Raw genomic sequence first — 12,129 nt, forward strand, 5'->3', positions numbered from 1 at the left:
ACTTCCTGACCCAGCGCCGAAAGCTTTTGCGACTTTGCGACTAGAATGCCACCAGGTGACATGCAGAATATTTTCACAAAATCGTTTGATGTCTTTGAATTCAACAGAATTACCTGAGCTTGGTTTGAAATACGGCATACGCTTCTATACGGCTATATATCTGACGACCTAAACTCAAGAACGTTTTAGATTGCCTTCGATGTGTTGAAATACAGCAAAGATTGGTATAACATTACTTCACAGACATCTAAGGATTTGTTGGGAAAAGTTTTGATAGATGCCATGAACTTTTTGAAGGCCGTTACCACATAGGCCTTAAGGCCTATACTTCAGAACAATTCGCGAATTCTATAACATCACTTGAGAGCAAGCCAAATTTTTTCACATAAACCATCTGATATCCAACTGAGCAGAATGACCTGGGCTTGGTTTCAAACACGCATCACGCTTCTACATGATTGTAGATCTGATGACCTGAACTCAAGAACGTTTTGGATGACCTTGCATGCATTGTAATGCAGGATAATTGATCTAACATAGCTTGACAGGTGGCTAATGGTCTGTTGTGTAGATTTTTAATTGAAGCGGAAGACATTTTGGCAGGGCTGACAATAGTCATTCTCGTCGTATGAAGAAAGCAAAAAAAAAATTTAGTCTTCGTCATAAAATTGCACGACGCAACACCTATTCGTTTTCTTCGCGCCGCATGCGTACCACGACGATAGTCGCGCAGCCAAAAGTTATGAAGATTTTTGTCGTCATTTCTTCACACAATTGATTGTACGTCATTATAGACGGACTGGTTAAAAACATAATAGCATCTCAAATAAACAAATAATAGTAGGAACTTTGGAAACATACATGTATCGATAACTTTTATAACGCTTTCATACGTTGCTTCAAATTCATTATTACAAAGGATTAGTAAAAATCTTCACATGGCAGCTGCCGCTTGAAGAATAACGGTATGAAGTCTTCGTTCATCGATGTCGTCATGACGATTTGGTTGCACGACGAAAGCTAACGTCGTGCGCGTGTAGAGTTGTGTAGAATAGCAATGAAGGCACTGCAACTCGTCGCTACTGTGGCGTTTCGTGCTGCGATAATGACTATTGTCAGCCCTGCATTTTGGAGACCGTTGCTGCATATACCTTACGAGGCGAACTTCAGAATATTTCGCTAGTTCCAGAATATCACGATAGGAAACGCCAAGAATTTTCACATGAGTCATTTGATATCTGTAAACTGCGCAGGATGTACCGAGCGTGTTTGGACGTGCACAGGGCCTGATTTAGGGGGGGGCCGGGGGGGCCATGGCCCCGGGCCCCCACAAATCTTATGTACCAAAACCAACCTATTTTGTACATTTTGGGGCCCCCACATACTTTCGGCCCCGGGGCCCCCTTCCGGCTAAATCCGGCCCACGTGCATATTACCTTTCTCTTTTATGGTAGAATTCAAGACTTGAACTCATGGATGTTTTGGATTAATTGGAATGCCCCACTAATATTCATAACAAATAAATTATGACTCTACATTTGTTTGTGATGTTTCACAAACCTATCTGACATGATTGATATATAACGTGACAATATTTCAAGACCAGAGGTATCGTCAATAATAAATAATGAATACATGGCTTCCTATATCGTTAACTACAGTAATAAGATATGGTAAACGCTCAAACCCACTTTTATTTGATACTAGTCGACCCAGCAGACGTTGTCCTGCATAGTAGGCGAGAATGTGCGTACCGAACTACCCATGCAAAGTTCGCATAGGAATCACAATTTTAGTTTTTCACGATTTGCTCAACTTTACTCGTAATTTTCGCATTAGGAAATATCATATAAACCCGTCGGAAACTATAACGAATGTTTCTGCTGAAGAAATGAAAAAAATCCATCGAGCCGTTTTCGAGTTATGCGGATACGAACACAGGCCATTTCATTTTTATATATAAGATATCTCATTAGGGTGATTCAAAACATCTATTTTGGTCCACAACGCTCATCTGATTCTTTTATACATTTTGAGTGTCCTCCGAAAATTTTAGCTCATTTGGATGACAAATGATTCGGCACAAGCCTTTTCAAGTAGATTTTTTCCGCCTGTGGTCCACCTTATTGTAGGTGTATGTATGAAGTGCAAAAATTTGGAAGACGCACTTTTTAGAACTTGGCAGGTTCACTCGCAACAAGTTGCATTCGATGGAGTATTTGGTCCCATTGTCCGCTATTTTTAATTGACACGATTGGATATTGCATTTCGAAATAATTGTTTTTACCCATGATTTTGGAGAAACGATTATTAAGTTTAATCGCTTAACTTTCTAATTGTGTAAGTGTATAGAAAACGATTTTTTTCTGATTTTATGTTGCAGATCATTCTTATTCATTCTTATGGGCAGGAACAGGATATGTCACGGTCTCCGTTGCATCTTCTATTTAGGATCACTTTAAGTAGCGCGAGGAACACCGTGTGCCTCGCGTGTGTAAATTTTGGGCATAGGGCTGTTCACCGGCTTGCTCTAAGTGGTTCAATGGAGTGACGCTTCACCGCACCACTCATCGCCGTCGCCATCGTCATCGGTTTGACCTGCTGCAGGCCACTGGTAGTCAGCCCCCATTCTCTGTGTGTGCGATGATGACAATCATCCACCGCTCGCGACTCGCCGCATACAAACCGCTACTGCTGGCAGGAGCAAGAGGATGTGCAATCGAAGCCGTCCTCCACCGGACGGCACTGCCCCGCTTGATAGACATCAATGAGGCTGACATGTGTTCCAGGAAGCTTTCGCGAATCCGATGCCTATAATACACGGAGCCGAAAATCCTGGATGGAAAGAGCAGCGATTGAGGCGGTGATAATTAGTCAATGGTTTATGATTGATCAGCTCAATTTACATATTTACGTACCCATCGAGATGGTGTTTGGGGGGGAATGGTGCAATTCAGTCGATTTTTTTGGCATTCTGGGCAGTGCATATTGCAGATTTGGTTCATCGCACACAAAAAAAAACACAAAACCGAGGTCGGAAAAGATGCTTTTACGATACGAAGCTGATTTAAAATCCGAAGGATAATAATAACGAATGGAAAAACTCTTTCAATATCATTATTAGATGAATCGGAACAGTGGCAACGGCACTAGGCATTATAGTTTATGACCACAGGCGGATGCAGAAATTGTTTCCCCTGGAGGCGAACAGCGTTCTAAAAGATGATTTGCAGTATTTGTCTGATTTTTTTTTCAGGTGGGTGACCCGACGATGTTTTTGCAGCCAACATCCCAAAGTGAATGTTATGGTAGTATTAGTTTTGTTCGGCGTCGTAGCGTGCGGTTGGCGGAGTTGACCCTCGCCAAGGGCGCCAGCCTTTTGGAGGGCGCTGAAATCAATAATTATGCCATGAGAAATAAAACAATTTTATTGGTTAAGAGCATAGAGCTATGGAAAATTATTGGCGAGAACAGCTTCCCTGGGAAGCTTACCAGAATGATCAAAGCAACGGTGGATGGTGTGCAAAACTGTGTGAAGATTTCGGTCGAACACTCCAGTTCGTTCGAATCGCGCCGGGGACTAAGACAAGGTGATGGACTTTCGTGCCTGTTGTTCAACATTGCGCTAGAAGGTGTCATGCGGAGAGCCGGGTGTAACAGCCGGGGTACGATTTTCAACAGATCCAGTCAATTTATTTGTTTCACGGATGACATGGACATTGTCGGCCGAACATTTGCAAAGGTGGCAGAACTGTACACCCGCCTGAAACGTGAAGCAACAAAAGTTGGACTGGTGGTGACTGGTGAATGCGTCAAAGACAAAGTACATGCTTGTGGGCGAAACCGAGCGCGGCAGGGCCCGCCTGGGAAGCAGTGTTACGATAGACGAGGATACCTTCGGGGTGGTCGAGGAATTCGTCTACCTCGGATCCGCTAACGGCTGATAACAATGTTAGTTGAGAAATACGAAGACGTATCATTTGTGGAAGTCGGGCCTACTACGGGCTCCAGAAGAAACTGCGGTCAAAAAAGATTCGCCACCGCACCAAATGTGTCATGCACAAGACGCTTATAAGACCGGTTGTCCTCTACGGACATGAAACATGGACAATGCTCGAGGAGGACTTGCAAGCACTTGGAGTATTCGAGAGACGGGTACTTAGGACCATCTTTGGCGGTGTGCAAGAAGACGGTGTGTGGCGGCGAAGAATGAACCACGAGCTCGCCCAACTCTACGGCGAATCCAGTATCCAGAAGGTAGCTAAAGCCGGACGGGTACGATGGGCAGGACATGTTGCAAGAATGCCGGACAGCAACCCTGCAAAGATGGTGTTCGCTTCCGATCCGGCAGGTACGAGACGGCGTGGAGCGCAGCGAGCGAGATGGGCAGACCGGGTGCAAAACGACTTGGCGAGCGTGGGGCGTATTCGAGGATGGAGAGATGCGGCCTCGAACCGTGTATTGTGGCGTCAAATTGTTCAGTGTTATCTGTTTAGATGTAGACTAAATTAAGGGGTTAAGGGGTTTATTAATAACCGTTTGCAAAGTCCAATGGTGCACATATTTAAAGTAGTCTAGAGCAAACAAAAATATCTTTACAATCCCACATCAACATGTTGAAGGATTTGGTCTTAGTTTTGACAACTATTCCGAGTTTTCTAGGATCTGAAAGCATCATTATAATTAAAGAGCTTTAATCGAGGGTGCGTAATTGAAATAATAGTACCCACTTTACAGCTATGCTAAACCGGAACATCTGCATCGAGGGATTCCGATAACCAAATACTTAAATCTTTAAACCTTTGGCTTTCTATGGCAATTTCAGCCACCCAGAATTCGATTACTTTCCTAACAGTGCCTCCAAGCTACTCACAAAATGATCACAGAAGGTACGATGGCGACTACAACCATCAATCAATCACACCAGTAGTTTTTTTTATGCATAGTTAAATTTCATTGACCCAAATAGGTCCAAATTACCGACAAACCCACTACAGAGCTGATTTTTTCTTTATTCAAAAAGGTTCAATAGCGATTCCGACAAACAACGACAAACTTCAGAGTTGGATTTTAGATCTAATAGGGCATAAGTCCATGAAAAACATTTTTTTACTTCAAAATTCCTAATGTCCTAATAATCTAAATAGAAGATGCAACGGAGATCGCCTTTGGAGACCGTGACATATCCTGTTCCTGCCCATAAGAATGAATAAGAATGATCTGGTTCATTAATATTTGATCATAGGCTATAGAAGTCATAAAAAATATGCCAGCGCTTGAAGAGGGAACTAAAATTTTATTACCAAATGGCGAAAAGGCTCAAAAACTTGCTCAGCAGTTTGAGAGTGTCCATAATTTTAGTCTAGGTCTCACTAGTCCAATTGAGAATCAGGTTACACGGAACTTCTAAGACATTCTCAATCAAGAGAATGTTTTTAACCCTTCGTTGGGAACTAATTTGGATGAAGTGAAATCTATTACTAGAAAATTTAAAAATATGAAAGCACCGGGTGATGATGGTATTATATACCTACTTATCAAAAACTTCCTGAGAGCTCTTTATCCTTTTTGGTTAATTTATTTAACAAATGTTTTCAATTGGCATACTTCCCAGATAAATGGAAAAACGCCAAAGTTGTTCCAATTTTGAAGCCGGACAAAAATCCAGCTGAGGCTTCTAGTTATCGCCCAATCTGTTTGCTTTCATCAATAAGCAAACTGTTTGAAAAGATTATTTTAAATAGAATGATGGTTCATATTAATGACAATTCTATTTTTGCTGATGAGCAATTTGGTTTTCGCCATGGGCATTCTACCACTCATCAGTTATTAAGAGTTACGAACTTAATTCGGCTCAACAAATCTGAAGGATATTCGACTGGAGTTGCTCTTCTTGATATAGAGAAAGCATTTGACAGTGTTTGGCATGAAGGTTTGATTGTAAAATTGATGAATTTTAATTTTCCTCTATACATTATTAAACTGATCCAAAATTATTTATCAGATCGCTCACTGCAGGTAAACTATCAGAAATCTAAATCTGATAGATTACCTGTAAGAGCTGGTGTTCCCCAAGGCAGCATACTGGGGCCCATTTTGTATAACATTTTTACTTCTGACTTACCTGATTTACCACCAGGGTGTCAACAATCTTTGTTTGCACGTGCCTCTCAGCCAAAGAGCGAAGCCTTCGTGTCATTTGTAGTAGATTGCAAAAAAGTTTGGATATTTTCTCCACTTACTTGCAAAAATGGAAAATTTCCCCGAATGCTTTCAAAACTCTCAAACTTATAATTTTCCCACATAAGCCGAGAGCTTCATATTTGAAACCTTCTAGCAGACATATTGTCACTATGAATGGGGTTCCAATTAATTGGTCTAGCGATGCTAAATATTTAGGACTTCTGCTAGATCAAAAATTAACTTTTAAAAATCACATTGAAGGCCTTCAAGCCAAATGTAACAAATATATGTCTATGTTTATAAGTGGACATTGTCCACTTATAAACGGAAAATCAAAACTTTGTCTTAAGAACAAACTTTTGATTTACAAACAAATGTTTAGACCATGTTGTATGCTGTGCCAATATGGACTAGTTGCTGCAATACCAGACAGAAGGCACTCCAGAGGATTCAAAATAACATTTTGAAATTGATTCTGAAGTTGTTTCCGTGGTATAGTACCAATGAACTTCATAGAATTTGTAATATTGAGACAATGCAACAAATGTCCAACAAAATAATTTCCAATTTTAGACAAAAATCGTTGCAACCTTCTATTGCAACGTTTAACTCCTTGTACCCTTAGTATAAAATAGGTTAAGTTTAGATTAAGTTGAAAACATTGTAACCAGAGGAAAATTTCTAACTGCCAGAGGCAATTGAAATGTATTAATAATAACTAATAATGTAACATAGCAAATAAGGATGATAGTGTTAAGAAAACACGGAACTAGTCAAAGAGATGCATGTATTAGATAATTAGCAAATAAAAATAGTTAAAAAAAATGCAATTTATTGGTGATTTAGAATCATTCTTCCTTCAATAAGTATGAGCGTATAAGATACTTGAATTAAGAACTTTTAGTAATTTTAATGATCCTTCAGCCTGTTCTAGATCCTTTTTACAGGTTTCATACTACTTTCATAGACTTTGTGAGGTTCCTTACATATGTTGTAAAAGTCAAAATCTCTAAAATTCTTGGGGTCTGTATTCTACATACCAGCGAATATTGACTGTTTTTTGAAGCATCATAAATCCACTAAATCTTTTAATCTTACTTACATAATACTTAGGGATCTCCAGTCACCTTGCGAGTAAAGGCGTAGGATTTCCAATCCGTAGATGGCGAGTTCGAGTTATCGGTCCGGTCTAGGAGGTTTGGGGTATAGAAAAGCTTTCAATTAATAACTGAGGAAATGCTAATAGAATACTAAATTGAAAAGTAGGCCGATTCCAGTTAGAATGTAGAGCCATTGAAGAAGAAAAAGAAGACATAATACTTAAATTTTACTTACTTTATAAATGTAAACCATTGCACATTTTGATTTCCTTGGTAAGAAAGGGGCGCCTTGAAATTCACGCTACGGCTCTAATTTTATTTACAATCATCTGAATTGATTCCCATTGGGTTCCTAAAATGTCAGTGGGGACTATTCACGCAATGTTGGCTGCAAAACAAGTCAATTATGTGAGATATGGATGACACCCACCTGAATAAGATCCATGACTGCGGAGCACCGGACGTCTTTTTGACTGTTCTGTGATACTTTGTTCGCAAAAGGAAACAGGAAACCATAATTATTCTAGTGGCGCTTGGTACGGTTTAGCAGAGCCCCGACAAAGTTTAAGATAGCAACCCTATAAGAAGAGACCAGTGGATTGTGAAACTGTCAAAAATGGCCGTGAAAATGAAAGTGATACAGGCTTCACTTGAACGACTTTTGACAGCTCAATTGGCATACCATAGTTACGGGTGCGAGTTGTGATGCCTGCCTAGGAAGTGGTGTGGTTTGACAGTGGGCTCAGCTCAGCTTCTATAAAGAGCTGCATGTATCCGCAAGGAGGCTCCGCCAAAGCGATTGTGTGCCGCTCAAAGCGCACAAGCTCAAGTCCTGGTGTTAGGCCCAATAAGCCCCCTTTAAAAGCAATCGAACGGCATTTGAAAACTCGACTTGATACAATCGGCAACGACCTAGGCGACGAATAAAAGATCACGATTGGAAGCTTTGTACATGGAACTGCAAGTCGCTAGGCTTCGCAGGTTGTGACAGGATGATCTACGATGAATTACATCCCGCAACTTCGACGTCGTGGCGCTGCAGGGAATTTGCTGGACAAGATAGAAAGTGTGGAAAAGCGGACATCGAGCGGTAAACGAAACCAGACACCTCTTACAAGAGCTGTCGCACCAAAAACGAGCTGGGAATCGGCTTCATAGTGCTTTGCATGATGCGGCAACTCGTGATTAGGTGGCAGCCAATTATCGCAAAGATGTGCAAGCTGAGGATCAATGGCCGTTTCTTCAACTACAGCATCATCAACGTGCACTGCCCACACGAAGGGAGACCCGACGACGAGAAAGAAGCGTTCTACGCACAGCTGGAGGAGACATACGGTGGATGCTCACTGCGGGACGTCAAAATCGTCATCGGCGACATGAACGAACAGTTAGGAAGGGAGGAAATGTATAGACCGGTCAAAAGGCCGGATAGCCAACATATCCTAGCAGCACAATTCACGTTGTTTTAGTTGCGTTTGAAGTTGTTGAAGAATTTGTTCATCTTGGTACGCTTGTAACATGTGACAATGACGTTTCCCGTGAAGTAAAAAGACGTATCGCTGCTGCGAATAGCGTAACCAGCTAAGGTCCCGCAGCATGCAAACGGAAACGAATTTTGCTCTATACAAAACTCTGATTCCACCAGTGGCCCTTCATGGAAATGAAGCACGAACGTTAAAAGAGTCGGACCGGAGAGCTTTCGGGGGTTTCGAGCGAAAAGTGCTGCGTACAATACCCGGAGGGAAACTGGAAAATGGTGTGCGGCGAAGACGCATGAATCATGAGCTGTATAAAGTATACAAAGAAGAAAATATTGTGAATCGTATAAAATACGGCAGACTTCAGTGGGCTGGTCACTTAGTGCGAATGTCGGAAGAAAGGAAGAATAGCGAAAATAATATTCAACAGAGAACCAGATATGGGTAGGCGACTTCGTGGAAGGCCACGAACACGCTGGCTGCACACGGTGGAATCGGACCTGGGGACCCTGAACGTTCGGGGAAACTCTATGAACATCGCCCAAGACTGACGATTATGGAGCTCTACAATACGCCATGCATAGGTGTATCGACGCTGTAGCCAACCAGGTATCCAGGTAGCTAAATATATAAGTCTTGGGCACATATGTGACGTATTTTCATCGATGAAAACAAATTGAGAAAATAAACAAAAGAAAAAGTCGGCCAACTAACTCCAGGGCTGGGGTAGGTTGGCCGAGTTTGTCAGAATAAGTGAAACACATCAAATTTGTTTATAAGTTTAAAAAGTTTGGAAGTGGAAAAAGTTAGTGTTTATATTATTTTAATATTTAGGCATGTAAAAAAATCTCAACTCTTAACTTTTTATACTTTTTTGACATTTACAGTGATTTTTTGCAACTATGTACTACTATTACTACTACTACTACTACTACTACTACTAACTACTACTACTACTACTACTACTACTGAATTTCCCATTCGGCCAAACAGCCCAGACAACATTCAGCAAACCTACCCCTCTGAACGTTCTCGAGTACAATCACAATTTACAAACATAAAACTAAGGTATCCAGGAAACGTTTATACCATTTTGTAGAATTTTGAATACCTTTCAGGACCACAATCAGGAACACAAAACTACCTGTTCGTTAATTTTTCACAAGTTTAAACAATTAAATAAAAATTATCCAGTGAGTGCCACTAAAACCTGGATGTTTGAGTTTTCTAAATGTCACTTTGATCTATCAAAATGGTGAACGCCACATACACGCGTACTAACTAATAAATAAATCTTCTGCTTGTGGACTTTGAGGCAAAGTTCAACTTAGTGAAACGGAACGAACTGTAGCATATATTGCTAGAAGATGGATGACGATGGATGGGTCCAAATCCAAAACTGTGCGCAGCTTAATGTCACCTTTTTCTCCGGGATGCACACGCCTACGAACAACCCCGATAAACCATACCAAAGCGTATTCAAATACTGCACGTTTCTCATCTCATTTACTCTTATGAACTTTGAATTGCCCAAATTTATGGTTCCACCCACCTACCCACTAACCCTGCCCTGTCGTCGTGGTCCAAAAGCGAAAGGCAAGAGAAATGGCGACGGCAAAGTGAAAGCATTGGCACATTAGCAATTAAAACGATGCTTGGGATTTCAGTCGCAATGTGACAATCAATATGAAATAAAATGTCGATTACCGTCCATCACCTTGCATTAATAATGCGGATATATTGAGGCGAGCGGCAGAACGGTGGCGAGAGTGCAAAGAAATGCCGGGGGAGGGTGAACTGCATTTTAGTTTAATCGAAAAAGATCAACTGGATGCAAATTTTGATTGAAAGCCAAATTTTGTGTCCTGGTTTGCATTCGGAGGAGGAGCTTTTTTTGTTCACTTCACATGGCAGTCGGAATGAAAAGAGATAAAAACGGGAATCCATCAGTTTTTGTCATCTAATTACATAGCCTTACCTAGTTGAGTTTCATGTCACAATTGTACAAAATTAACGAGAATGTTAAAATCACAAATTAATTGCTGAAAGGCACACGCATCTTAATATCGATCCACAACATTCAAACCGCATTCATGGCATCGAACTCTGCACTCTTGCGACCTTTCTTGCTGGAAATCGCCGAATCCTGATCGTCGCTCAGCTTCAGCCCTTCGTAGTAAAGCGAAACGATCGAGTGTTTCCGGCAGAACGCCCACCACCACCGGAAGCCGGGTTTGCCGCCGAACTTGAATCGGTCTCCCTTCTCCCGGAAGGTCTGGAAGTGACTGATGAACTCGAGGATGCTGCTGAGCGATCGCTTGGTTCGTTTGTTGTACGGTGAGGTAGCTGTGTCGCAGCAGAAGTTCAGAACGGCGGCTTCCTCCTCGGGAGTCAGCTCAAGCTCCTGGAGCACGGCCATTCGGTGCGCCTTGCCGAGAATGTTGTCGTACAGTGTGCCTTTGGGGATGTTGTACTGGGCGCTGGCTTGGGTGAAACGCAACCGTTGCGTTACGACGGCAGTGATGGCTTCCTGCAGTTGGTTCCAGTTCCAGGCGGGTGCTTTCGATGATTTTGAACGGGATTCTGGTGAGGGATTCAATTTGTAATTAAAATTTATGTTTTTGAACAGGATTTAGCTCAAAGATATTTACCATTTGTAGCATTAGGATCCTGAGAGGTATTGAATGATACCTGAAAAAGAAAAGAAAAAGAAAATCGATTTGTTTAGATCAGTTTGTTGATTGCACTGCATAACTAAAAAAAAGTCTAAATGAAATTATTAAGTTACTTATTTGTCTGAGGCCGTCCAGAAACCACGTGGTCATACATGGGGGGAGGGGGGGGGGGGTTGGGAAATGACCACGATAAGCCACATGGGGGGAGGGGGGGTGTTGCTCTCGAACCACGTGGTTTTTTTTTTAACCGAAAAGCTTTTGGTGAGTAACAATAGCGGTGTATAAAATACAAATCATTAAAATTGTATGATTAAATCATTAAACGTAAAGCGCATCTAAAGGCCGATGCCCACGTAGCGTCTTTTCAACTCAGCGGTCGCAACGCCGATGCATATCTGCATTATTTGACCATCTTAGCCTAAGATCCTATATCCATACATAAATAAACGAAAAAAACAGGTTGCGATTCAGTCTCAATTTCCACAAAAATAAAATTGGATAGGAAAAATGGAAAAATATTTTTAAAAAATCCGCCGCAGATGGTTTTTGGCATCACGCCGCCGACACTTTTTCATCAGCGAACTGCAGCTACAATTTTGAAAAATGTTCATGTTTTTACAATAATCCAAGAAAAAATCTTAAGAAGAAAAATTCAAAAGAATTTCTTGTGGATATTCAGGAAAAATCAAGTAA

General features: G+C 41.3%; 1 protein-coding gene across 2 annotated transcripts in view; it reads right to left on the reverse strand.

Moving 5' to 3' along the window:
• Positions 1–10,707: 10,707 nt before the first annotated feature.
• The window catches only part of LOC134218482 (protein bric-a-brac 2-like), a 111,817-nt gene continuing 110,395 nt past the window's right edge, over positions 10,708–12,129 (reverse strand). For both annotated transcript variants that reach the window (XM_062697535.1, XM_062697534.1), the window contains 2 exons: positions 11,413–11,452; positions 10,708–11,344 (listed from right to left, as the gene is read on the reverse strand). In XM_062697535.1, the coding sequence (XP_062553519.1) occupies positions 10,842–11,344; positions 11,413–11,452 (543 nt within the window). In that variant the 3' untranslated portion in view covers positions 10,708–10,841. The remainder of the gene's footprint in view (positions 11,345–11,412; positions 11,453–12,129) is intronic.

This window comes from Armigeres subalbatus, chromosome 2 (genome assembly GCF_024139115.2).
Source record: "Armigeres subalbatus isolate Guangzhou_Male chromosome 2, GZ_Asu_2, whole genome shotgun sequence".
Taxonomy (NCBI): Eukaryota; Metazoa; Arthropoda; class Insecta; order Diptera; family Culicidae; genus Armigeres; species Armigeres subalbatus.